The following is a 26,648-nucleotide window of genomic DNA, read 5'->3' on the forward strand; positions in this document are numbered from 1 at the left end:
CTATGTGTGTTTGATTCGCTACCGACCGACTCTCACCATCGCCTAATGACAAGAGCTTTGGTCTCCCTTGGAAATCTCCTGATATCACGCTGATTATGTTGGCACATTGCCACTTATCATGTCTATAGTAGCTGTACACCAAACGTGTCAAATCAACACGCCGAAATCCGCGTATACCGCAATCACGGTCATCAGAAGCGACCCAAGCATGTTGTCGTTTTCTGATAGTGCATTGGTTGCGAATTTGGCGTGATGCCACCGGCGCGTCGCGTCCAAAGCACGCGCCCCCAACCACCACCAGCATGAAGAGGACGTCCGCAAAACATCGGTGCGATCGCTCTAGCTGACTAAAGATATGCGCGACCCCGATGCAGTAGCTCGCATCAACTCAAGAGGTGCTGACAAAACACCGAGGCCTTTGTTCGTGGGAGTGGCGCTTGTCCGCTAGCGCCGACGGAACTCCGTGCAAGAACGGAAGCGACCAAGGAGGTCCTTCCCCAACGCAGACCAAACACTCCAGCGGGCTCCTCGCATGAAGATGATTTTCGTCCGTCCTCGCACTTCGGGACTGGGGCCGTTGAGGGAGGTTGATCATGCTGCGGCATGGTTGAGACTACTATTTGGCTAATAACCTGCGACGTGAAGCATCAGTAGTACAACCATCAAGCACCGTCGTCTCATTTTTCTTCATATCAGCTGCCAAAATCTTGCAAACATGAAGGAAGACGTTCTTAGACGCCCAGACGAGGAGAAAGATCTCCATTCCACGGAAGGATCGCTCAACACAGGGTCGCTGAATACAGGGGAGGAGAAAGAAGAGCTAGCGCATATCCAGTTGACGAAAGGACGATTCGTACTCGTACTCGTGGGCCTGGTCTTAGCCATTTTCCTTGTTAGCAACATTTCCACCCATGAATGCGAAAACCAGAAACTGACCCATCGCTGCAGGCTTCCCTAGACTTTGTAAGTACGAGCACCGAGTATCTTTTCTTCGACCCTTTCCAAGCAAGGCCTAATTGAACGCGCAGACCATAATCTCGACAGCCATCCCCAAGATCACCGATGAGTTCAAGAGTCTCCAAGACATCGGCTGGTATGGCTCGGCGTTCTTCATCACCACAGCTGCGACTACAGCGTTCTGGGGACGACTGTACACTTTCTTTCCGCTGAAGTGGACGTATCTCATCTCCATCTTCTTCTTCGAGTTGGGTAGTGTGATCTGCGGTAAGACTAGTTCTTTTGTAATTTCTGACGCGGTTGTCTTCTCCCTTCGAGATCAACAGCATACTGATGGTTTACGTGAACAGGTGCCGCTCCAAGCTCTGTAGCTCTAATTATCGGTCGCGCGATATGCGGTGTCGGTGCCGCTGGACTGTTTTCTGGCTCGTATACCATCATTGCCGTTCTAGTACCCTCAGCAGATCGCCCCAAGTACAGCGGATTGATGGGCGCAGCATACGGTCTCGCCAGTGTCGTCGGTCCGTTGATCGGTGGTGCTTTCACTAGCCACGTCTCATGGCGCTGGTGGTACGTTACGCCTTGTCGCGAAGCCTTTGGAGGCTCTCGCTAATAGCTCCACAGCTTCTACATCAACCTTCCCGTCGGCGGTGTATCGTGTCTCTTTATCCTCCTCTTCTTCGCCAACGAACCACCCAAGACTCGTCCTGACTGGCGTGGCATGCTTCGCACACTCGATATGCCCGGGTTGATCCTCATCATCGGCGCAATCGTTTGCTTCATCCTTGCGCTTCAATGGGGAGGTATCTCGAAGGCTTGGAACAGCGGTGCTGTGATTGGCACCCTGGTAGCCTTCGTCGTGTTGATGGCTTTGTTCGTCGTCAATCAGTGGTGGCTGGGTGAGAACGCCATGGTTCACAGCCTGATCATCCAGAGAAGAACAATCTGGGTAGGATCGATGTTCTCGTTCTTGATCAACTCTGCCTTCTTGGTCACGTTCTACTACTTGCCGATTTACTTTCGTAAGTTAGATGAGCTACACATCATGTCGACCATGACTAATGATCGATAGAATCTGTGCAGGGCGTTTCGGCAGCCTCGAGTGGTGTTCGCACTGTACCCTTCATTCTCGCAGTCAGTAAGTAGATCATTCAAGCCCAACCTTTTCGCCAGATGCTTACAATATTGCCAGCTATCTGCGTCGTGATCGTTGGTCAGATCATCACGAAAACCGGGTACGCGTATCCGTGGATGATTGGAGGAGCGGCCATCACCACCATCGGTGCCGGTATGATCTATACCTTCGATGTCGATTCGCCCGCCAAAGTCTGGATTGGATACCAGATACTGTGCGGTATCGGTATCGGAGTGAGCTTCCAAGTCCCTGTCATGCTCATCCAAGCGACTACGAAGGAAGTTGATGTGCCCTTGGCTACTGCCACACTCCTATGTAAGTTGCAATTCACACCCGCTCTGCTTAGGTCGCATTACTAATGACCCTTACAGTCATTCAGACCCTCGGTGGTGCTTTTGGCGTCTCGTCCGCTCAGGCTGCCTTCCAGAACACGCTCCTAAAGCAGCTGCCCATCACAGCTCCCGGCCTCGACCCTCAGATCGTCCTAGACGCCGGTGCTTCCGAGCTCAAGACTCTAATCCCGGCACAATTCCTTGAGGGAGTGCTTGAGGCCTATGTGGCCGGTTTCCGGGAGTGTCTCATCGTTGGTATTGCATTTGGTGGCGCCGCGTTCCTTGCTGCTTTTGGGTTCCGCTACACAAACATCAGGAGGACGGCCGCCTTGGAGGCGTGAGGGGAGAGAAAGTTGTCAATGTGAGTTGGAGGGAAACGTTCTCTTTTATCTGGATGATGCCTCGAGAAGGTTGTCAGTATTGTACTAGATTGTAATTAGCATACCGCCGGTTATGTGTGCTGGCGCAAGGCCAAATTTCCTCTAAAATCAAACATCCAACATGTCGACAGTTTCCGTATCACCTTGCCTGATACATATATACGTGAAGTTTCCTGTAGGGCTCGATGCCAATGGACACAGGGATTTATACAGGCCCACCAAAGGCATTCCACTGGCCGAGGGCACCCCAATCATCCGCAGCATCACTGAAGTTTCCATTTCCATTCCCGTTCATGCCAAGTGACATTCCCATGCCGGGGAATTCCATGCCTCCTTCGAAACCATCCAACCCAGCGCCGGAGAAAATGTCCAGGTCCAGGTCAAGCCCAAGCTGAGCACTCGCTGGGGTAATCTCTTCCGCCGGTCGGGTATCCAAGACTGTATCAATGACCTTAGTGAAGATCTTGCTCGCCTTGCGAAAGAGGTTATAGTTGGCTTCGCCGTGTCTAGCTCCAGAGTTTTCCATGTGTGCGGCCGAATCAAGATGTGATATGAGCACGCTGAGCATGCGAATAATCTCCGCGCGAGATATTTCAGCGGGGAATTGCTGACCTGTTCGGTGTTGTTCGCGCAAAGCTGTAGCAAGTACCGACGCCGCGGGTACACCAAACAGCAGTAGGGCGTTGAGCATGTCGCGTTGAACGTCGTATGATCGATCGCGTATTCTACCCAAGGTAAGTGTATTGCAAAGAAGATCAACAGAGACGCGCAATAGCGCAGTGTTGAGCGTCAATGGGCTGTAATCGAGCAGCTTTTGAATCATGAACTCGTTGTACCAATGCGTGAGGTGTATGATGGACAACATCAGACAGATTACCGTAGGAACATCGTCTTCCCAACAGGTCTTCCAGTATCGCATGTGTTTGGGTAGCGTCTCCCAGGAAGTGCGTACACGCTCGGATATATCTCTACAAACCTGTTAACAGAAGCCAAAGTAGGGTCATCGTGGCATACGTACAGTAACTGAGCTTCCGCGTTTGCGTCTATCTTGACGAGCGAGAATTCCAGAATTTCTTCGCGAGATCGGAGGGATATGTGACGTAGGCGCTAATGTACGTTAGCTGGGGGAACGAAACCAGGTAGGTGAAAGACTCACGATCCAGGATGCCCTCAACCATCTGCCTTTCGTGTTCCAACCGTCCTCGTCCAATGCTGCGATGGCAGAATCCAAGGTCGCCTGGTCACCGGTGACTTCATTATCGGCCAGGTCGAGAGGGAGCTCGATGTCAGTATGTCTCTTGCTGATACGTATCGGACGGCCAAGGAAGGTGGATATCGACTTGTCTTGGTTGTATGCCGAACAGAAAACCCTACGGCGTGTTTCTGTCAACCATTTCGGAGCATGGGCGCACTTCTTCTCTTGATGTATACCCAGTGCATATATCTGGGTCGACAGTTCACCTATCCGTCGCCAGCTGGGTGGACCTTGGTAGCCGCAGATCATGATTGTAAACAGGTAGTTTTCGTAATACATCCAGATCGTTATGTCGTTGACTGTCGCAAGCATCGTTGTGAGAAAAAGACAGGTCGTACTCGCGCGAAGTAGCTCATCGGCAAAGTGTAACTTCATGTCCTTGTTGGCAGGATCACTGAAAATATCCGGAACGAAGCCGAACGTCAGCGATCGCCCGGCCGTCGCGAGGAGAAAGCCGATAGTTTCGAATCGTAAGTTATCGCCAGAACACAAGATGTGAAAATCGTGTGCTTCCATTGACTGTGATACTGTGAAAGGGCGTGCAGTTGTTTCGAGTACTTGGCTTATCAGCAGAGAACTGGGTTTCTTCCGCCGAAGGTCATGCTTGTCAACAACAGCTTCTAACGCATTTACGGCGTCGACCTGAACCTGGGCAGGTATTACACCTGCTTCATTTGTTGCATTGTACCACAGAACGAGCTCTTTGATTGCGTTGTAATGGCGAAGAGTGCTCAAAACGTCACAAGCCATCTGGTATCGCATGGACTTGGACAGGGTGTGCTGGTGTGTAAGTTCGCGGTCTGATCGTTCTGATGCAACAGACTCCTCGCGTTCACGCATCTGACCGGGTTCTTCATCCTGAGGAAGAAGTACGGCGTACGATCCAGGCCCGAGGAACCCAGGGTGATATACATCAGCAGCAACGGCATCCGCAAGTTTGTCACCATGCGACGGAGACGTTGGGGCAAAAGCGGCAACAGCATCCGAAGCCTGCTTCGAGGGTCGTCTATTCGAGTCAAAATACTGATGCGAATGTAGTTTCCAATGTATGCATACTTTCTTTTGGGAGGACGGGCTTCACCTGTTCCTGACTCATCGGCACTCTGACGCTGTCTGGTGAGAGGTGCTGGGTGGTAGAAGCAGCGATCTTCAATACCACGTTGACGACATCGATCACACTTGGGATGGCCATGATCACACTTGGTTTTGTTCAGCCTGCATGGTTCGCAGGATGCTGGCTTGCCATTGCGCCTACTGCTGCCGGCGTCCCTGTTGGTTGGTTAGCAGATGGATAGTTGTAGACTCAACGCGTGGATTACATGTCGATAACTGCACCAGTATGTGCACGGAAGGTTTCTCAATTCATATGTGTTTGACATAATCTCGGAAACACGCGTCGGTGAGTTCGTCATGTCTGTGGATGGGCGCAGGCGAGATTGTGACGCGGGTTGCCTAAGCGCGAGGTGTCTTATCGATAAGGGACGCGTGCAGCCCGTGACGCCCTCTCCTCCTCCCGAGGTCCTTGACTGCCATCACGCACCCATCGCTACGCGCCGGCACACATGCATGATCATGTCAGCCAAATATCAGCCTCCGCCTGGTAGAAAGGGGCAATGGCATCCGGATGGTCTACTTCCATGCGATGCACAGCCTCACGCACAGCCTGCCAGCCTTCATATGGAAAACCTTCTCTATGCGCATTCAGCGATCTACTGCCTTCACTCTGCCATAGTAATTGAGGCTTACGGGTTGCCCAATATACACAATGGGCATGTTTCTAGGACCTCCCCCACCTGATCCCCTCCGAATACGTCTCGCGCACGCCTTGGGCTTCCCGAATTACCCCAACGATGACACCGTCGAACCGTACATCAACTACCTTCTGAACCAGCACGATGCTCGTGGTACTCCAGAATACGAAGATCTTCTCATAACCATAGTACAATACTTCCATGGCCCTCAGCCCCTTGGGTCAATGAAGAGGAGCATTGAAGGGCTGCTACACTCGCTATCCAACCACCCGAACACACAATGGCACGAAGAGGACACGGTAGTGCGCGCTATTGGCAGCTGCACACTGTTACTGAGCTCGTTCACCGATCTACCAACTGTAGCCGGTAAGCTCCGAATGGTGACGGCAAGCTACAATCTGCGCATGCACGGAAGCCTGCTGGGTGGCCAGCCATACTTCGAGAGCTTGGCAGAATTGGTAGCGGGCAGCGGCCTGTTACCAGCGCCTGTTGCATTTGCCTCTGTGGTGACCATGGCAGATTTAGAGTCCTTGGAGTCGCTCTTTGTTGACGCCACCCACCTCAACGCGTACAGGTTGACTGTGTTCGGAGCAGTGGAAATCACCTGGACTCACAACATCTCCCGGCACCTCCTGCTATCGAACCGCAACGGACGTCGCATACTTGAGATCTTCGCGCTACCATGCGCCTTAGACGCCGCTCCCCTTAGGATGGTTGGTGTTGGTAATGAGCTGGCGCAAGAGGTCATGGAGTCATACAGCTTGCTATTCAACGCCTGGCCCTCATTGGGTCCTCATGCTAAGCTTGGTTTATGGGTACGTGTTTCTCTACGAACTGCATATGGAGCATACACTGACTTGGTATACCTATATACAGCGGCGATGTTGCCCATGTCAGCCATGTTCTGCTCGACGATACCGCAATCGCGCGATCAGCGATTACCAAGCCTTTAGTCGACTTCAACGTAGCAGCGAATACGACCCCAAGCTTCCTCACCTCATGAGCGCCATAAATCAGCAGCCGATCGCATGGACACCAGGCATATTCCCTCATCTCTGGTCTCGAATCATGATCCTAGATGAGCATCTGCAGCAGGCGAAGCCATGGAGCATTTGGGTCTTGTTCCGTAACCGTAACGATACCTTGCAATTCTGGACGTTCTTGTAAGATACTCAACACTGTTGCACCTCATAAAACTGACAACATGCAGGTTCGCTACGATCGTGGTCTTCATGACCGCTGTTCAGGTTTTGCTTGGCGTCGCACAAGTCGTGGGGTCGTTCCGCTGATGAACGACATCGGAAGCATTCAGCCTCGTATCACGGGCGGCTAGCCCCCACTCGCAGGTATTGCGAAGATCCATGGTGCGCGTTCGCTTATGCGCCTGCCTGACTGGTCGCGACGGAGAACACCATGATTGTGCAGCTGGCTTGTCTCCAGCCTTTGATGCTGTTGCGAAAACCGGATCTGACACGTTGTGTTCTAAAGGTACTTCTTAACATGGATGGAGCTTACTTGCTACGATGCCTTTCTCCCCGATCCTTTACCGCCTATAACTTGTGTCGTATTTTCCAGCCACACGAGCAAGATGCAGCTATCGCCTGAAGCCCAAGGCTATCGCCAGCATATACTCAACTACGCTGCACGTTCATATACTCGCACGCTTTTCTTTGGCTATCATTACAGATTTCTCGCTGAGCTGCTCCGAGCTGATGAGGCACATCTACCCAAACAATACAGTGACCTTGAAGCGTATCATCTTGGCCATTTGTCTGTGTATGGGCCGCCTTGTCATGGCTCTGAGCAGTTTCAACGTCATAGTTACAAATATTCTCAGTTACAGGACCTAGTCGCAACTCCGCCTCCGAGCAAAGGGCAAGGACAGGTCCTTTTCCTCAATGGACATCTTCCAGGGTCTTGGATATGTGAAGTGGGCGCGAAATACAATATCGCTCCCGAGTTCTTTCGGCAGCATATCCATCTTTGGCGCTCGACTGACGGGCCTGTTCTTCACGCAATCACGAGAAGCCCATACGCCACTTCGAACAAAGGGCTCCTACTGCGTCTTAACACCCAGGGAAACTTTGGCAAGAACAAGCTGCCTGTAGACTCATTCAGTAGCTTGATCTTGCAAGCGCGACGAAGGCTTCTACCCGACGACGTTGAGTGGATGCCCAGACGTTTGGCCGCAGCTCCTGGCTGTTCGTATGTGAGAGGCCATGCATATCTTAGCAATCTTCAATTTGTCATCGAGCAAGATGTGTCCATCACCGTTGAGTCAAATGGAGACGGCTGGACTGGTGAGCGACCTGTCAAACCTTGATTTCGTTTCGTCACCGCTTACCATGTGTATCAGCAATCTTGTGGACAGATGTCGGAAGCAGAAATCTCTCTCATAGCCGCACTTACCATCATTTCGTCGAGTATATGGCGGCCAAGACAGAAACAGGACGCCGAGACATCCGCTTATTACCTGTACATTTGCTGGGACAGGAGTCGACGATCAAACATCCATGGCCGCTGCCCGTCCCCGATCTCGATATCACGCAAGACACAGATGGCTCGCTCTTCCAGACAGCGTCCCATCTACCATCAGAGCTCCACGTAATGCTCGATGATCACGAAATCGCAGGGCAAGATCCGCTATACGCACTCGCACCTATCCTCCTGTTCGCAGCTGCCTCAGAGATCCAGCTACTATCAACACTCCAAAAATGGTACGACATTATCGCATCGACGAAATGGGATCGGAAGTACTCAACCGAGCATCTGGAACAACTCATAATGCACAAACACCTCCTGGATGACCACGCCAGCCGACACGAAGAGGTTCTACGATTCATCAGCTCGCCAAAGCTGGCTCGATGGGCGGCCAACCTCACACAAGACCAGAGCGATGTAGCTCAGGAAGCCAAAGACGCAGTAAAGGCTGACTACGAGTTCCTCCGATCGCGATGCCGCCAGCTGTCGCTACACTACCAGGAAGCGATATCGATCCTGGTCAGCGCCACTTCACTTGCAGAATCGCAGAAACAGATCACGCTAGCCACTCAGGTTACGAAGCTCACTATACTTGCGACCGTCTTTCTTCCACTTTCATACTGCACTTCGATATTCGGTATGAACTTCGTGGAACTGGAGCAGTTGAACATATGGATCTGGGTAGTTGTTACTGTGTCTGTTGGGCTTGCGACTTTCACTGTTTACCAGTGGGATGAGAGGCAAAGACTGTGGGATTTCTGGGCTACGGTGAAGGCTAGGTTTCGTTTCATTCGCTGGCGACGCGATGACTCGGCAACAGTATAACGTCGGAAACCCGGACAAACGCTTGCCATCAGTATATATGGTACTTCTTGAGTTCGGCGGGGACTTCGAACGCTCCATAGAATGCAACTCTTCCAGCTCTCAATCGCCGCTCCAGTGCATCACCCTCCATCTCGAAATTCTGCACGTGACCACTGCGCTGTACAAAGCTTTGGAAGCCTACGACACCTGGGCCTTCGGTTCCATCGGTCCTCGTTCCATCCGCATAAAGTGCAGTGCCGCTATGGCCGTTCGGTGGGTCGAAATCAGGATAGACACGGTACAGGATTGCGCGTGACACGAGATCCTCCCATGTTGCCGCATCGTGGTGTTTGAGACTCTTCGAATTGCCCGCTGCAGCTTTCTGGTTCAGGAAGATGCCTTCGCCTACCACGAGGATGTCTGATGGACGACTGCATTTGATGCTTTTTGCTGCCTGTGAGCCTCCCGCGGACTCTGAGCTTTCGGCATCAGCTAAGATCTTGATTGTTGTCGTCTGCTGGCGGAGCGAAATCCACGAATCGTGGTTGAGCCAACCGATACCGCTGATAGGGGACGCGACATCTTTCACCAAAGTCCGATGCGCGGGTTTGATGAGAGTGATGTCGTGGTTGAAGCCGTTCGGATAAATTCCCACTTCCTGGTCAAAGCTTTGGTGGATCGTTCCGCACTGATGGATATGTTAGCATGAAAGCGCATCGACAGTAGTGCACGATGATACAGCCATGCTGTACGAGTATCATCGGCGTGCTCAGTATACTAACATTTCCACCGCCAGCCCAGATTTCAACATGCTCATTCCAATCATCTCTTAGTTTCTGGACTCGTTCATCATGTTTCCGGCCAAGTATGCTGTCGCGATGCGACTTTGCAAGAATCGCTTCAGTGATGACGTGGGTGGACATCAATATGAGTGGGATGCCAGTTCGGCTCACTTTGAGCGCCACGCGTCCAGAAAATTTCTCATTTCGGTGGTTAGATTTCGGGCGGGCCTCTACAAAGTCGTTCAGCTTTAGCGACGGTCTGTTTGTGAGGGATTGAGCTGACGAGCGTGCGGCCGGAGATGAGCCCGGTGTGCCTAAGGGTACGAGTGATGATCTGTCAAATGTCCTCCCGGTAGTCTCTGTCCTTGTCGGTAACATGGTGGGCTCGAGGATCTGTTCAATGTAACAGACCTTGAGACCGCCATATTTATGCGGAAGATGTGATGACGCCCAGGTTGTGTCGAAGTCCTCTGGTACCATGATCTGGAGTAGACCATTTATCAGAACATAGAAACCAACGCTGCCCTGGAACGTAAGAAAAATATCTTGGACAAGGTCCAGTGATATTTGGGCTCGACAATCAATTGGTGCCGCAGGTCGCGGATCTGGAGGTGGCGTCACTCCGCTAATGGGAGGCCAATGATACTCCACTGGAAGTACCAAGGGCGCATTTGCAATGGCGAGGGGATATTGTTTCGGCTGATCTGGTTCCATAGGAGTGCAAGTCCAACAGCCAGCCTGACCATCGTGTCTGGTATAAGTGACATGGTATTCAACATCCCACTTCCAGTCGCCAGGAAGCCGGGACTGGATATCTAGCCAGTTTTGGGATGACGATGTCTCCAAAGACATGTAATCAGACAAGCAAGCAGATAAGCGGGCTTTGTGGGAAGCAGGAACGACATCTTGGCTGTTGTCAAGTCCGCGACTTGATTCGACTGTGGCCTTCCTAGCTTTCCAAGCTGACCGGAGTTCCTGAATTTCCCGGAATCGTTCGAAAGACAGCCTTGGATCCTCTTCACGAATCGTAGATGACGGAGTTTGAGGTAGGTCGGCATAAACGTGCCCAAGATTATCGGAAGCGTCAAGGGATTGAACTTTACGTGAAGGGTGATTAGGAAGATGAATCTCCAATTCCGAAGCCCTTGGTACTGGGATGTCAAGGTACGAAGATCCCATCCATTCTCGCGCATGTTTGTCGTTCTGATTGGGTGCGCCTTTGACTCCAGTCGGCCCGTGGAGAGACTGCGGCTGGTTGTGGAAAGGCTGCGGCTGATTTTGGAAAGGCTGCAGCTGATTGTGAAAATTAAAAGGCTGCAGCTGATTGTGAAGAGGCTGCGGCTGATTGTGGAAAGGCTGCACCTGATTATGCGCAGTGGGATAAACATAAGGTGACGGAAAGGTCCACGCCATATGCGGTGTCCCATGCGGAGATCCATGCGGAGATCCATGCGGAGATCCATACGCAGGCTGCGTAGTTTGATAGCTGCTCCATGGTGGAATCTCGGCGCTGTTGATCTTAGTGGAAGAGGTTAGGTGAGTATTGCTCTCAGGTCCGCCTCCCTCTATGGGCTCGCGGTGGATCTTTGATGACCCTGACTCGTCTGCGGTGTGTGGCCCCGACGATTTGCGTTGCCAAATTGTTGATCCGTCGCTTGGATCGATACGATAATGATCTTGATGTCGGTCGCTCCATTTCCAAGATAACTTGTATGGATTCATCACTGATGGAGTTTTCGCTCTGCGGTCCAAGTTTTCGACGTTTACGAGCCTATTCTTTGCAACACCTGCTGATCCTTTTCAGTTTCTCTGTATGCTCCGTATGACTTTCATACGACCAGGCTTCTAGTGGCTCGTGGAGATCAGACCAAGGCTGAGATATGAACACGCATACCAGAATGACGAAGAGACAGGCAGCGTCGAGTACGTGTTGAAAGAAGAAGATAAGTAGATTTACAGAGAGGAACTCGATATTAGAGACAGAGTGATAAAAGTGGCTTTTGGAAGCAACGGTGACAGTCGTAAAGTTGGTAACAATAATACCAGGCTGGAGTGCTAGCTTATGCCCGGCGCGCCACCGCGTCAGCGCAGAGATGCAGCATATCGGCACTGTTGTCCAATGAGGCTGCGCCGCAAAAGATATGAGCGCCTCGCTAACGTCGCGGTCTGTACCAAAGCCATGTAACATCACCACGACAGCGCTTTACTGTATCGAATATGCCATGCTATCACTTGCGGCGCGCCTGTTGTTCCTGAGCTCATCATAGGTACCATCAACGCAAGCAGACGGATGAATCACAGACTGCGCTCGCACGCCAGCACCACTGAGTATCCGTATCTCCGGCTGCACACGTCCCAGTACGACGGAAACTTCGTCCTCACCTGTGCCATTGCTATGGCGCATCTCACGAGCCTTCTACTTTGCGACGAGCCGGCTGGGTCCGAAGTTCTGAAACTCCCATCGACTTGCCAAAAGTACGTCTGTCTGCGAGCCTTCACTCCCTCAGTAAACCAGTAGGGATAGGCATTTGGTATCGTCCACATATCAGTGAAGACAACGGCGGATACCCAGTAGGTGTCGTCAAAAATTGTATGCCTTCCACTCAATTGCCGGGGGTATCGCGATAGAATCGGAGACGATTCTGATCGGGTCGACCAGGGTTGAGGCCATGTAGTCTTTTGTATAGGCTGTGGGCCAGATCTGGACTTTGCGCTGTCTCGTAGGGGTATTCCGTCTGCATCGCGTGCAATCGGCCGTTCGATGTGTGTCTAGGACTGCTTCCACACTGCCATTAGCTCAGGACTCGCAACGTCGAGACGAAGCTTGAAAAATCTATTGCGCCAGTTGTCTACTTACTACAACGCGTCAATTCGTCAAGTTCGCGTTGAATTCTTGCGATAAAGCCGTGTGCAGGTTCCAGGATTAATGGATAGCCTTCACATCGATGCGCGTTCACGGTCGCGTTATCCGACGCGTAAAAGACAGCTTCATACGCCGGTAGCGGTTCTCACGCTATCTTGTGATTCGCAGGAGACATCATCTTGTTGGGGGCGGAGGGATGTTTCCAGGATGCCGAAGGCATTCCCATAAGGCAGCATGTCGTAGGTGTAGTCGAGCCATCGTTGGTAGCAATGACGACGGCATCGCCCATCCAGCGGGTCGGCCGAGGGTGGCTTGTGCGCTTTGCGCAACGCCCACCCCAGGCCATTCCTCACAACGCCTATACCATGCCCATCATGTTTCTGCGATGAACAGCGTTGGTGGTGGGGATTGTGTACTGCGCCGCAATGCTGCATATGACGGTCGTGGCGGTAGCTATCTGTGCACGCGCACTGCTTCTGCGAAGCAAACACTCGTTGCGCGACCGTCACCATCATTACCTCGATCATGAGATCTAGGGTTCCTACATCAACTGTCCATCAAACATTACACCAACCAAAAGTGCGAGCTTCACTTGTGGGGGGAAGTAGATGCGTCCGGTTCACTTCTCCATGTTGCAGGCGCGCGTTCCTGTCGTCAACGGCTAGCCTGCAGAAGACAGACCACCGCGAGTTGTTCGAGTTTACTTCTGGTAGATGGATGTATACCACCTCACATTATTTCACTCACTCAACTGTTGGCTGACATGAACATGTAGTGTCAACGAGTCTTTGCGCATGGCTGAACGCCGCTTAGTCTTCAACGTCCCCGAACTCAAGAAGGTAGCTGCGAAAGCATTGAACAGACCAGCTTCAGATGTGTACGCGATAGAAAAGATCGCCGAAGGCGGCTTTAATCGCATACTGGAAGTAACGATGGATGATGGCTCGTCGGTACTTGCCCGTCTTCCATATGCATCAACCTTACCACGACGCCTGGCAGTAGCGAGTGAAGTCGCAACGCTGGACTTCCTCCGCACTAAGGGAATACCTGTACCTCGCGTTCTGGACTACTCGACTGGTGAAAACTCTGTCGGTGTAGAGTATATGCTTATAGAAAGACTACCAGGAAAGCCTCTCAGTGATATCTGGTTCAGCTTAGCCGAAGAGGAAAGATGTCATATTCTGCACAAAATAGTCTTAATGGAAACCAAGCTGTTTGCGTTTAAACTACCCGCCAGTGGAAGCATATACTATCCCCGCGACTTATCTGCCAATACCCCTCGGATTGGTATCCCTGGATCCAATGGCGGCTTGTGCGTTGGGCCTTATGCATCTATGCGATGGTGGTACGGCGAACGTGGAAATTTGGACATTGACCAAGGCCCTCGTAAGTCAAGTTTACCCATATGTTACATCTGATTGATTCTGAAACGTTTAGATGCCAATCCCGAGCTCGTTCTTCGAAGTCATGCCAAGAAGGAGTTGGCATGGATCCGGAAATACGGACGACCACGACACCCGTTCTATCGCGAATACGCTGAGTCATTTGGATACAAGAAGCAAGATCCTCAAGACCACGTCCATTCGCTAGGAGACTACATACGCCTCGTACCTCACCTTGTACCTAATGATGCGACACTGCATTCGCCCACCCTCCGACATCCAGATCTCTCTCCTAATAACATCCTGATATCTGACGATCTTCAAATCACCGGCTTCATCGACTGGCAACACTCCGAAGTTCTCCCTGCTTTCCTCGCCGCGGACATACCAGCGGCATTTGCAAACTACGCAGACGAAGAGTCTCGAAGCTTTACGGAGCCCAAACTACCGGAAACACTTTCTTCTATGGCTGAAAACGAGCGTGCTGAGGCAGAAGAACTATATCGCCGACGACACATACATTTCTGGTACCTTGGCCTCACTCAGGTGCTGAACGGGCCTCATTGGCAGGCTTGTACACACGACGGAACTTTCATGACACGTCAGATATTTCGCGATGTCGGTGCTCCGTGGGAAGGTGACAATGCTCATCTCCAGATCGGTATTGCGGATGTTGTGGAAGAATGGCCAGTGTTTGCGTCTGTTGCTCTGGACGGCACGGTACCGCCGTGCCCCGTTGTTATATCCAAGCAAGAGATGCAGAGAAGAGCAGATATGCGGAAGTCACTGCACGAAGGCAACATTTTTAGGGAAGAATTATGCGATAAATTGGGTGTATCCCATAGCGGATACACATCGCACGAAGGCTTTGACTTCGCGAAAGAGAAAGCAACCATGGCAAAGGAGTGTGTAGTGAACAAGCTGAAGGAAGACCCGGAGGAATTGGAGAGGACCTTACTTACTTGGCCTTTTGATGACTATGACGAGAATGAATAAGGTCATTGCTCTATTATCCTCCATGTATACTATTAGCATATGAGCGTTACAGCGTGACGACGTAAATATCACTCCACTCATGTGATTGTACACCATCCTTCAGAGACACTCGCACAAGACACGTTTGTGACATCGCAAGTTCTGTTGCACGCGCTGTATTTGACAAGCGCCCGTACGTGTGTGGTGGAGATTGAAGATGGCTATCTGAGTAACGCTGTCGTGCAACTCGATTGCGGGACCACCTGGCACGTCGTTGCGTACAAAGAAGTCGCGCAAGGCTTGCACATGCGATACGTTTCTGCATGTGGGTATCAAGCCCTCATGAGGTTCGTCCTTCACACCTGCCTGAGCATGTTCAGCGCACAGGCTTCTGATGCTGCCTGGTCTGTCAGCCTTCTTTTTTGTATACGTCATCACTCCGGATCTCAGGCCGCCATCATCAAGATCGCGCTTCAGGGGCACAGCCTCATCACCAAACTTCCAGTCCATCCGTCGCAGCGGTCGCGCAATTCGATATAGTAGCCTGCATCAGCAACGGTACACAGCCAAGGCGGAAAGGAAGGCGTTACGCGCCAGGAACCAATTTTGGGAACGCGTGGGACGCACACGGCAAATCTCTCACCACCCAGACCGCGCCCTCGCCCGCGCCGAACCACCCCACATCAGCCTTCAACATCATGTGCCTCGGGAAGCTTTTGCCTGCTGCATCTTGCGGGCGGTGCTTGGTGCCTGCTCGACTACTGGCTTGGACATGCGATTGATGATGTGCTCTGACACCTGATTGGCCAGTCCCGGCGTAAGAAAAGAAGAAGCTGAGGCTGAGGCAGTCAACCATTGTCCAAATGTGGGCTACGGCAGGCTCGCTCCTGATGCGTTCGCGGGACGTTCAGTCCTTCCCAGGCTCAGCTCGCGTCTGTAGGGATGACGCCTTATAACAAGGCTTCGCACCGTTTACCCGCTCATTACGACTGCATCTTGTTCGTTAAGACACCATCTGGACAATCGAACGAAATTTCCTTCACGGAAAGCACGACTTGAGATCATCAAACACAGCACCTGTGGAAAGACCAACTAACTGGCTGGCAAAATGGCATACGCCGAGCGCCTTCCATTGTTGGACGAGAAGGCCGCACATGCCTATCAATTGCAGAGGGAGGATGAGACTTTCCAAAACTCGACAAAATCAGCGGAGCGAAGTCTACGCGACATCCTACGCCATGTTGTTCTACTACCTCTTCTCTGCGGCTTCGCCGTATACGGATCCTATACCTTTTGCAGACAACATCTTATCAGGGACACCATGTTATCAGTGCCAGCACACGAAAGCTCTACTTCTTTCAACTACACATGTCTACCGGGACAGGCTTGTTGGCCGACCATGAGCGATTGGAACGCTTTCAATCAGAGCATCAACGGCAACCTCCGACTGACGGTACCTTGGGCCGCCTCGTGCTACTCAGATCCGTCGAGCACGCAATGTCAAGAGGTCGCGAAGAACTACGGCGATGGAGTCTCACGCACGAAACACTATGGATCGACGGAGTTTCTCGACTGGGAGAAGTGCGACACGTCGCAATGTGCACTTAACTCTTTCAATACCTCAGAGCCTGTTTCCGGTACCTGCTCGCTTGGTAGACTCTCCTCATACCATGTTAAAGCTGAGACTGGGCATGATATCAGCAAGACCTTGAGCTTTGTGCGCAAGCACGGCATCCGTTTATCGATCAAGAACACTGGACATGACTACTACGGACGATCAACCGCGCCAAATTCTTTAGCAATCTGGACTCACAACATGAAGGACACCCAGTATCACGACACTTTCCAGCCCAAAGGCTGCCAGACTCAGTATGAGAACATTGGAGAGATTGGCGCCGGTGTTCAGGCCCAGGAGGCCTGGGAAGCCTTTGAACCTCACGGCATGCATGTCACTGTCGGAGCCGTCGCCTCTGTCGGCATTGCCGGTGGATACGGTCAAGGAGGTGGTCATGGTCCGCTGGGTCCCAAATACGGCTTGATGGTCGACCAGGCTGTCGAATTCGACGTCGTCACTGCCGACGGGGAACAGCGTACCATTAACGAATGCAACGACCCTGATCTATTCTGGGCAATGCGCGGAGGTGGAGGCGGCACTTATGCTGTGCTCACATCTTACAAATTCCAGCTCCACCCGGCCGATCCTATCAACGTATACAGCTTCCAAGCTCACTTTCCCGCGCCGAAGAACATCACCGAGTCGAAGGTACATCGCGACATCATCACCGGGCTTGCTGCGAACCAGACGCTATTTGCCAAGCATGGAATCGCCGGATACAATTTTGTGCTCTCAGATCGTGTCATCTTCTTGCAGGTCCTGCCCTCTAATGACACGGAGGCGATCAAAGACATCACGTCCCAATGGCACGACTTCTTGACGAACTACTCCGGTCTCAGCATCACTGAGAATGAGTATCATTCCTTCAAGAAGTTCTCGCAGTGGCATGAGTTCACGGAAAGACCCGAGATATCTCGTAATGGACCTGTGGGTCTAGGCTTCAATGGCGCAGGGCGCTTCATCCCCAGGAGTCTCTTCAACTCGTCCCACAATATCGATCGACTCGTTACCGCGATAGTCACCGCCATGCAATTTTCACGTGCCAATCATGGCAGTGGGGGCGCTCAGTTCTACGCTACTGGACCAGACAACACTCCTGACAACGGTAAGACTAGCGTGAATCCCATCTGGAGAGACTCGCTATTGGAAATTGTCATGGGCCAATTTTGGACCACTGCTACACCGCCTGCTGCTCGCTCGCAAATCCAAAAGACTGTCTCTGCTACGATGGACATCTTGAAAGCCGTCACACCGGATGGTGGATGCTACTCGAACGAAGGTGATTGGACCGAGGAGAACTGGCAACAAACGTTCTTTGGGGTGCACTACGAGAGATTGCTCGCCGTGAAGAGGCGCTACGATCCAACAAATCTGTTCAACTGTTGGAAGTGTGTGGGTTGGACGGGATATGATGAGTGAGTATCATGGTCTAGATTTTGCAAACAAGAGCTAACTACCACAGCCCAATGTACTCCTGCTATGCGCAAACTCGACAGGAGCCGAGGCCTTCCGTGCCTCTTGAACCTGTTGGATGAGCGGATCGCGTTTATCAGCGACTACCTTCATGTTTAGCAGTCAATGTCGCGCAGCCATGGCCGTCACTTTTGTCTTACCCTAGAACTTTTCGGTGTCCTTTTTTTCACGATCCCCTTGCTAGAATCATCATTGTTCTTGATTGCATCGCAAAGCAATTTACACTATTCACATTCAGGCAAACTCCCGCCTCAATCTCTCGTGTCACTTTTGGGGCCAACATGCACGTGCGGTGCGCCGACGCCGTTGCGTTGCCCACCGCCGCAACGCGAGTGCAACCTGGTGAGCTTCACCGGCTCGTGAAAGAGCAACGTGTGGGGGCCGTGTGTGTTGCGTCTCCGTTTGTGCTCATCTAAGGCCTTGCCATTGGCAGGCCTCTGATTGGCCGGCCCCCATTTATTCACCGGCCGTCCAACGGGGCCAACGCGCCTCAACGTGGCATATAATTGTAATCCACGCTCACTTGCGCTTTCAGATCCCCGGGTGACGCAGGACCATAACAATAACAACAGCAGTTTCCCCAGCGACTTTTACTCCCACACTCCTTTACCTGCTCCGACCCACATCACGCGACACTCAACTGCCTCACCATACTCACTCAAACCCGTGTCTACTTACGCAACTAGGTCCAAAATCCGAGTCAAGATCACTCAGGATGCATGTCAACGCCCTCATTGCCATGACGATGCCGCTTCTCGCCGCGGGCGCGCACCTCGGCTTTCGACACAGTCACAACCATGAGAAGGTCAACCCTCGTGCTATGCACACCAACGTCGTCATCGTGACTGAGACGATCTTCACGACCGTCACGCTTGAGTCAACCTCAAGCTCTGCTTCCGCCGGTTGTTCCGTCATCACTACCTCCACTGCGCTGCCAGAGCCGTCTGTCACCGTCGAGGTCCCGCAGAAGGGCGTCCCTGAAGTTGTGTCTACATCTACGTCTACTTTCACGTCCTCTGTTCCTCCTTCTGCTGCTCCTTCGTCTTACCCAGGTGGAATGTACGCTTCGCTCGACTCTGTCCCAAACGAGGCGATCATACTCAACTCCTGCGACTATGACGTCTATGTCTCGTCCATCGGCGACAACAAACAATGCGACAACAGTCCCGGGAGCGACTGCGTGACTGTATCCGCCAATAGCACTTATTCTGAACCCATTCGCACCTGTAACGGGTCTGGCATCTCACTCAAGGTCGCAAAATCCACGAGCATGGATAATCCGATGCAATTCGAATATACCGTCTGGGACGACAAGATCCAGGTATCTTACGACATCTCATACCTCGACTGCATGACCAAAGACGGGACCAACTTTGACAATTGCGCCGGCCACGAGAAAGGCATTCAAGCCGCGGCCAAGGATGGCCCATCCTTCGAGTGCGCCGCTAACGAGCCTTGCGCTGCGGAAGCTTACGTCGTGCCTGAGTTTGGGTACCTTCCCGATGCTCCAGTTGGCCGCGCTACTGTCGATAAGGGCGTCGCGTTCGAGATCTGCGCCGGAAACAGATCATGAGAGACGTCGCTACGAGGAAAGAGGTCTTCATACCGAGATCACGATAATGAGATCATGACCTGACTATTTCTTTCCCGTGTCGACCCAACGAAGGGATCCGGCTATCTCTTTCGCAAACATGGCGGAGCAAGAGTGTGTGTTGTCTGACTATAACGATCTCTTCCAAACACTTTCTAACAATCTACGGCAGGCCCTGGATCACTTTTCGGGGTAGACAACTACATGGCCTCATGTTTCTTCTCTTCTTTGGTCTTCTATTCATTGTATACTCTTGACTTCAAGGCTTTTTTATCTCCTTCTTCTTTGAACAAGGGCATACACGAGTGGCGTTGGAGGATTTTGGGATATGATGCTGGCGCATGGATAGCAGCGGATGCCGGTGGTTTCCCTTATCTGGATAGCTCTGGCGAGCAGGAACATATAGTTCGCTTATGAGTCTCAATCAAGAGCATAGCACAAAATCCGCTTCCATCATGCGTTGGTGTTGGTGACTTGAGGACCCGGTGGTCGATAACATGCACGCGACGCTCAGACATCTTGGAGTCCTATGCGCAGCTTCGCCGCAACGTGGTACCCATGCACCGCCAACCACGGTTGGCTCCAACTTCCGTACAACGTCCTGCGGCGTAGACACCGCGACCATTACCGCTCGATCTTGTTACATCATTACCTGCATGCGCTCGACCCGAAGTCATCGCCGTACTCAAGCACACTACAACTAGATAAACACACGATGTAGGGTCTGGATGTTTACTGACCCATAAACTACTCATGATGGATTACTCACTTCTTCAGTCATGCACTGCGCTGTCATGAACATCCTCTTTTTCTATGCAAATATCTTTTTCTATTCGCAGTCTTCTTTCTTCATACACTTCTACCCTTCTATTGCAAACATCACTGTCTTAAACCTTCCTGTGATACCAACAACAACTTCATCGAAGCGAACTCTCCAAAGCGACGCATAGCGCACCCAACTCCACACCACCCAAGCACAGCCCCGTCCTTCCGTGCCACAAACTAACACCCACGCAACTCCAACATGGCAGTACTACGTGCCTCCTCGCCCATCGTAACGGCCTTACTAGCTCTGCTTCTTCTACCGAGACCCGTCACAGCTGTGCCGCATAACCACGGGCACAAACACATGCACCGGCATGTATCGTCGGGCAACGATCTTATCACGCTGGGTCCTGAGTCACTGGCGCGACGAGACGCCCCTCTGAAGCTAGGTGATCAGCAGCGCATGAGCAAAGAAGATGTAGAGAAAATGATGAGGAAAGGAGCCTGTGACATGGGTGACTGGCCACTCCCCTCCTCTGTTCCTTTGCCAGTCGTGGAAGAAGACAGCGCTCAACTCAATCTCTTCGCTAGACCCGAAAGCAGTACGCCAAATACACTTACCATGTATAATTACTGCCCTTACGATCTCTACTTTGTCCACGTCAAAGAATACGGCGTAGTGCTTGAAGATGGCGAGGGTACAACACTGCCGGCCGGCGGATCCGCCTCACGGATGCTTGCAGGTACAACGATGAAAGTGTCAAAGTCGAAAGACCTGACATGGCCGCTTCAGATCGAGTACGCCGGTGATTTCTACGACATGAGCTTGATAGACTGCCTCGGCACGACGGACGGAGAGCCCCTCAATAATGCGAGGAAAGTGACGATTACTTCGGATACGAGTCGTTGCGCCGGTCATGAAGCGGGACTACATCTCAGTCAACCAGTGGGTCCTACTTTTCAGTGTGATGCAGATCTTTGGTGCGATAACCAGGCTTTCATGTACGAAGTAAGTCGATGTGAAGTGATGTGGGTCTTGAGTGGCTCGTGACTGACTAGTGGTAATAGGAACAATTGTGCAAGGAACATCCTAATAAGCCATATGACAGGAGCAAGGGAATTTCCATGGAGTTTTGTGCTAGCATGAAGCCTTAGTATTCCGTCAGCTCTGTGCGGAAATGTATTCCTCAATATCTCGTTGCGCCTGCCACTCTCTGCTTTCTGCGGACATGTATTCCCCAACATCTCACATGTCGTGGCGCCTGTCAATCGTTTTGGGTATGGGTTCTGTCTGGCTCATGGGCTGAAGAGTCGCGTATCCCTCATTCAGACGTGCCTCCGCTCTCCTGTCGATACATCATGGAATGAATTCTCTGCCAAGCGTCCTCCTCTCTCTGATATTCTCTGATCAGATATGCTCTGTTCAGCCGACTGTTCAGAAATCTCGTCAACTGCCTCAAACCCGGCTCATCCTTTCCGTGCGCACAAGCTTCCGATTCAACATGTTGAAACAAGCTTGACAGTTTCGGCATCGCCACAACACAAGGGTTGCACAGGAATCTGTCTCTAGATCTTGATTCGCCGTTCTCGAGCAGCTCGGGGCGAGTCCAGTGGGACATGAAATGATGGGATGTGTAGCACCGGGCTGCCAGCTTGTTGAGGTCGGTGTAGTCGATTTGGCTACATGTGCCACGTTCAATATGCTTGATCTATGATGGTGAGCGGCGAAATTGATTCGAATGTGTATATGAGATAGAGATGGGTCCTTACCATGCGGCTATAGGTCATGAACGTGCGGGGGCATCGGTAGCAATCATACCTTCCACGATGAGGAATTAGAATATGCCGATGCTGCGCATCCTCAGTACACCATGCATGCTGACCACGCCAAGCTTGTACTCTACCGGAAGAAAATGATCTGGCGTAATGAGGTGTTTCTCGCGCACAGTGCACACATCGAATTCTTCGACATGATCCCAGTACTCGTCTGATAGAGGATCATAATGCATTCCCTTTCCGTCGTCACATTCCTGGCACACAGCGCGACAATCCTTTTCGCGGCAGTGGTCGAGCAATTTATCCCAGGTAGCGGCATCGAAATTACATTCAGGGCATTTGTTGTGGTGTGGAGAATCGCGGACATGGTGCGCGAGTGCGCGGAAGGTACGGTATGAGCGGCCGCAGCGCTCACACAGCCTAGTCCTTATCAGTAGAAGAACAACACGCAGAAGGGTAACTCACACAGCCATCCTGACAGACTACAGCCGAGGTTCAGACACCTAGAACTTTAGTGGAGTAGCTTCGTAATGTAGTAAGTGGCAATAAGTCGCGTGAGTGTCGTGTGTGGCCTGCAGTGAGCCGGCCTCGTTTCCGGGTGTTCGTGGGGCTGCACATACCACCTCGCGTGTGTCAAACAAACAAGGGAGACAGCAAAAAGACAAGGCTGCGCCGCTTCCTTGAAAAGGGTGATGGTGATGCATTTAATTCAAGGGCTACTCAGATAGCTTCACCTCTAAGAACTCCATTCCTTGAACGCCTTCTGCTTTTGCCTGCTATTCCACTGTAGCGTCCTCGATATACTATCGATCCAATCCGTTCTCCTCTTGTTCAGTGGCAGCACACTGGGGAACGGGAAGCGACTTGCGCTAATTGTAACGTAGTCGCCAGGCTTGAGTTCGACCCTTTCTCTGCCGTCAAAGCTGGCCCATGAACTCGTCCTCGCATCGTACGGTACACCGCACCGGAGCACTATAGTATCGGGTAGGATGATGGGGCGGAAGGAGAGCGTATGCGCGCAGATGGCGGTAACGAGGACCACAGGGTTGTCGGGGTGGCAGAGCGATCCGCCTGCTGCGAGATTGTACGCAGTCGAGCCCGTAGGCGTAGAAACGCAAATACCGTCAGCCTGCACAGTTGTGAAATGCTCGTCGTCTCCGAACAGCTCGATGGACGACATTGTAGGGTTTGGGCCTCGGTCTACGACCACCTCGTTCAAGATGTTATGTGTACCATCGGAGTAGTGGGTATGGTGGTCGTCGATTTCCTCCCCGATCAGTTCTTCGACCAGATCGCGGCCCTCGCCGTCCCGTTGTTGGGATCGCATGACGGTAGCTTCGAAGCGGAGACGCAGGCTGACGGTGATACCGTCCGCGAAGGCGGTAGATAGGGATTGCGGGTATAGTTCGAAATCGAATTTGGTGAGGAAGCCGAGCGAGCCTAGTGAGAAGGAAATCGTTGGAGGTACGATGCGCTGGAAGAGCCATGACGCATACAAGACTGTGCCGTCACCACCCAGCTGTGTTGTCGTTAGCCTTGAAGACTCCGCAGTATGACATGTCTTACCGCGAGGACAATGTCAAAGGTTTGTGGCTTTTGAGCGCACATCTCGTTGGTCCAGAATTTGAGCCGCCCTTGAAACCCCTCGTTCTCCAACAGCCCAGCAGCGTCGAAGATCTTGTTGTCCTCCAGCGTCTGCTCGACGTAGCTATGTCTCGTTAATCGTGTCCGTTGCTAGGCGAAACTAGCACATACACCGTATGCTCCGAGCTCTTCCGCAGAAGCCAGTCGGTCACCTCGCGCGAGTTCTTGATCAAGGCCTCGTCGTGCGCTTTGCCGAGGATGAAGATGTTCTTCACATGCAGCTTCAGCCTGATCTGTGACAGCTTCTTGGACAGCTCGCGTATTCCAAATGCCATATCTGACAGCTCCTTCTTGGTCAACAGCCGCGAATGTTGCGTCTGCTCCGAGCGCGCCGAGGCTGGGTCTTTGTCGACGCGCCGTTCCTGCGCGAGGCCTTCGTGCGATTGGGAGTGATCTTGTACGGGCAGGCCATCGTGCTTTTCGAGAAGGGAGTGTACGATACACGCGGTGGTACGGCGACCGTTCTCGGGGCGGGACGTCATCTTGCCAGAGGGTGGGGGAGCGAGCGAGGCTTTGCGACGATGGCCGCTATATCCGCCTTCGAAGACGACCTGCGATTATTGGTCAGCGCGTGGAGGAAGGGTGCAGTGGAGTAGGTACCTCTAGCGCATCGTCATGGCTGGTCACCTTGGTGATATTCTTGGTGTCTTGGTCTCCAAGCTCGCTCTCCATGAGGAAGTTAGCTTCAACGCGTCGTTATGACGTTTGGGGTGCATAGGTACCTCGATTGCTTCCTGAACGCCAGGGCTCAGCTGATCGAAATAACTCGTCGCCATGGCTGAAGTGCGCAAATAATCCTGCGATTGAAAGGGCCAAGAGACACGGCTGCCCTTTTGTAGCCTCGCTGTAGCGCGTGCGTAATGTCCAAGGTGCAACAGTAACTGCGGTTCTCGGCCCACTTTCCGAGGGGCAGGCACGCCCGGCCCCGCTTGCTTCCAATCATGTCCGCGCAACGCCGATGAGATCAGCCGCCGGCGTCCTTACTCATGCCTTTTGCTCAACCACCATCATCTTCGTAGTGGTAGTCTTGCTGACAAAGGATGCTAAAGCGGAACTTCCACTGATTCGAGCACTTCCTCAATGACATCCTCAACCGTGACACCTTCGAGGACAGCCTTGACCGCTTCAAGCGAGCTGCCCCATTGCATGCTGCGCTCGTTCTCTGGTGCAGTGATGACAATGCGATGTGGGTATATCTTGCGAGCGGCGAGGGCGATCATGGACGGCGAGATATAATCGAGACCGTGGAGTGGGGCGAGCGTACTACTGGCGTCAGTACCATCTTGATGAGATTGTGGACCACTCACTGTGCCAGCGTGTTGAAGTGTCTTGTGGCCAAAGCAGAGATGCCTCCTGCAACTGCTCGATGCAGTCGCATGAACACAATGATGTTGTATAAATAGGCTCTTACTTCAGAACTGATTCTGACTTGCGACACCAGCTTCGTCAATGTCTCAAGGTCCTGTCCTTGTTAGTACAGAACAGGCATACTACGGTCGACATACATCAGGTAGGAACAATGCTTGTTGCGGCTTATGCTTTCCCGGTTGGAACGGCGGCGTGCGTACCACGGAAGACATTGATGCACCGTCATCTGATGCATGATTCTTTTCTTGCAGCTCTTCAAGATTTGGCAGTCCATCATCTGCTTGATGCTTGTGTGAGATGAAGAACTGATCGTTCTGTAGCATTGTTAGACTTTGTATCTAGATTGTAGGGTAGACCTACCAGATGCATGGTTAATCGCGGTGTATCTGAGGCATTCAAAGCGATGAATAGGAACGGTTTTGGAGCCGCATGTACTGCTGTCCTCGTAAAGTTCCGCTTGCCTCGTATCAGCTGTCTATCGTTAGTTATGCTCGAGCAGAAAAGACGATTAATGTACCTCCAAGGCCTGGATTTGGACCTGCGGATTCGCCCTGTTGAGGTTTCTTGCGATAACTATGTTCGCGATGCGTTGGTTGTCCAATGGACTGAACGGTTTGGATGACCTCGATGTATGTCCGCCAGGCTTCCCAGGTGATACTGAGATGGCCGAAAACTGGCTAAACGTTAGTCGCTGGCAAATCAGTCTACAGGAGCACAAGTTACCTCTCCTCTACCACGCCCAGCTTTGTTGCCGAAGTAGTCGTTCTCTTCTCCTCTCACAAGGATTCCGCTTCCGAAATCGTCCAGCGTGGTGTGCTCGGTGCATTCCAGTATAGCCCATGTTAGTCCGAAAGTATTGGTAGCAACCTATCGTTATAAGCACACAGGCAGTCGCGCAGTGCGAAGCAACTCACAAGTTTCAACTCCTCCAGAACGTCACGGGTCAGTTGCCTTTCCGCTTCGATGATGCAATGTTGATCCGCGACCAAGCAGATGAGAACGGCAAGCTCCAGATCGCTGAGGGACTGCACTTTTTCCGTGATGCGATCTTCCGAAGCTTCCATAGTCGATAAGATCTGGGGAGGCTTTCTTCGTTTTTGTGAAGGTCCTAGAAGCCTGTAAGAAGTCTGGCGACGAAAGTGCTTGGACGCGATGGCTGCTTCCAAAGTCGCGTTCGGTGAGCGAACAGGGATGCGATGCCGCTAGGCCAAGACAGGACTAGACTCGAGTCCCCTGGAAGTCGCGCCCGGGCGGGCTGCATCTCGAGGTCTGCGCAAGAGCAACTTCAAAGCGACAGCTAAGCGTATGCGCACAACACT

At 52.1% G+C, this 26,648-nt stretch overlaps 10 protein-coding genes across 10 annotated transcripts; 6 read left to right on the top strand and 4 right to left on the bottom strand.

Annotated features, from left to right (window-relative positions):
* Positions 1 to 915: 915 nt before the first annotated feature.
* On the top strand, positions 916 to 2,765 carry J4E88_000218 (uncharacterized protein; the record flags this gene model as incomplete). The annotated part of the gene is made up of 7 exons (XM_049393897.1): positions 916 to 963; positions 1,029 to 1,224; positions 1,308 to 1,527; positions 1,582 to 1,979; positions 2,030 to 2,095; positions 2,150 to 2,407; positions 2,464 to 2,765. The coding sequence occupies 7 exons, from the start codon at positions 916 to 918 to the stop codon at positions 2,763 to 2,765; spliced, it is 1,488 nt and encodes a 495-aa protein (XP_049259726.1).
* A 244-nt stretch (positions 2,766 to 3,009) lies between these two features.
* Positions 3,010 to 5,251, bottom strand: J4E88_000219 (uncharacterized protein; the record flags this gene model as incomplete). Its single annotated transcript, XM_049393898.1, has 4 exons — positions 3,010 to 3,772; positions 3,823 to 3,911; positions 3,961 to 5,052; positions 5,141 to 5,251. 4 exons carry the CDS (start codon positions 5,249 to 5,251, stop codon positions 3,010 to 3,012), a joined length of 2,055 nt encoding a protein of 684 aa, XP_049259727.1.
* Positions 5,252 to 5,824: 573 nt separating this feature from the next.
* On the top strand, positions 5,825 to 6,977 carry J4E88_000220 (uncharacterized protein; the record flags this gene model as incomplete). Its single annotated transcript, XM_049393899.1, has 2 exons — positions 5,825 to 6,625; positions 6,798 to 6,977. The coding sequence occupies 2 exons, from the start codon at positions 5,825 to 5,827 to the stop codon at positions 6,975 to 6,977; spliced, it is 981 nt and encodes a 326-aa protein (XP_049259728.1).
* A 1,260-nt stretch (positions 6,978 to 8,237) lies between these two features.
* On the top strand, positions 8,238 to 9,116 carry J4E88_000221 (uncharacterized protein; the record flags this gene model as incomplete). Its single annotated transcript, XM_049393900.1, has 1 exon — positions 8,238 to 9,116. The coding sequence occupies one exon, from the start codon at positions 8,238 to 8,240 to the stop codon at positions 9,114 to 9,116; it is 879 nt and encodes a 292-aa protein (XP_049259729.1).
* Positions 9,117 to 9,144: 28 nt separating this feature from the next.
* On the bottom strand, positions 9,145 to 10,357 carry J4E88_000222 (uncharacterized protein; the record flags this gene model as incomplete). Its single annotated transcript, XM_049393901.1, has 2 exons — positions 9,145 to 9,783; positions 10,112 to 10,357. The coding sequence occupies 2 exons, from the start codon at positions 10,355 to 10,357 to the stop codon at positions 9,145 to 9,147; spliced, it is 885 nt and encodes a 294-aa protein (XP_049259730.1).
* Positions 10,358 to 13,534: 3,177 nt separating this feature from the next.
* J4E88_000223 (uncharacterized protein) lies at positions 13,535 to 15,118 on the top strand (the record flags this gene model as incomplete). The annotated part of the gene is made up of 2 exons (XM_049393902.1): positions 13,535 to 14,126; positions 14,178 to 15,118. 2 exons carry the CDS (start codon positions 13,535 to 13,537, stop codon positions 15,116 to 15,118), a joined length of 1,533 nt encoding a protein of 510 aa, XP_049259731.1.
* A 1,300-nt stretch (positions 15,119 to 16,418) lies between these two features.
* On the top strand, positions 16,419 to 18,131 carry J4E88_000224 (uncharacterized protein; the record flags this gene model as incomplete). The annotated part of the gene is made up of 2 exons (XM_049393903.1): positions 16,419 to 16,427; positions 16,482 to 18,131. The coding sequence occupies 2 exons, from the start codon at positions 16,419 to 16,421 to the stop codon at positions 18,129 to 18,131; spliced, it is 1,659 nt and encodes a 552-aa protein (XP_049259732.1).
* A 769-nt stretch (positions 18,132 to 18,900) lies between these two features.
* On the top strand, positions 18,901 to 19,758 carry J4E88_000225 (uncharacterized protein; the record flags this gene model as incomplete). Its single annotated transcript, XM_049393904.1, has 1 exon — positions 18,901 to 19,758. The coding sequence occupies one exon, from the start codon at positions 18,901 to 18,903 to the stop codon at positions 19,756 to 19,758; it is 858 nt and encodes a 285-aa protein (XP_049259733.1).
* A 3,295-nt stretch (positions 19,759 to 23,053) lies between these two features.
* On the bottom strand, positions 23,054 to 24,949 carry J4E88_000226 (uncharacterized protein; the record flags this gene model as incomplete). Its single annotated transcript, XM_049393905.1, has 5 exons — positions 23,054 to 23,836; positions 23,884 to 24,025; positions 24,073 to 24,512; positions 24,562 to 24,644; positions 24,946 to 24,949. 5 exons carry the CDS (start codon positions 24,947 to 24,949, stop codon positions 23,054 to 23,056), a joined length of 1,452 nt encoding a protein of 483 aa, XP_049259734.1.
* Positions 24,950 to 25,004: 55 nt separating this feature from the next.
* J4E88_000227 (uncharacterized protein) lies at positions 25,005 to 26,393 on the bottom strand (the record flags this gene model as incomplete). Its single annotated transcript, XM_049393906.1, has 7 exons — positions 25,005 to 25,224; positions 25,269 to 25,423; positions 25,467 to 25,643; positions 25,690 to 25,800; positions 25,847 to 26,002; positions 26,053 to 26,196; positions 26,244 to 26,393. The coding sequence occupies 7 exons, from the start codon at positions 26,391 to 26,393 to the stop codon at positions 25,005 to 25,007; spliced, it is 1,113 nt and encodes a 370-aa protein (XP_049259735.1).
* Between the last annotated feature and the right edge of the window lie 255 nt (positions 26,394 to 26,648).

This window comes from Alternaria novae-zelandiae (assembly GCF_023758075.1).
Source record: "Alternaria novae-zelandiae strain BMP 2774 chromosome Unknown scaffold_1, whole genome shotgun sequence".
In the NCBI taxonomy this organism is placed as follows: domain Eukaryota; kingdom Fungi; phylum Ascomycota; class Dothideomycetes; order Pleosporales; family Pleosporaceae; genus Alternaria; species Alternaria novae-zelandiae.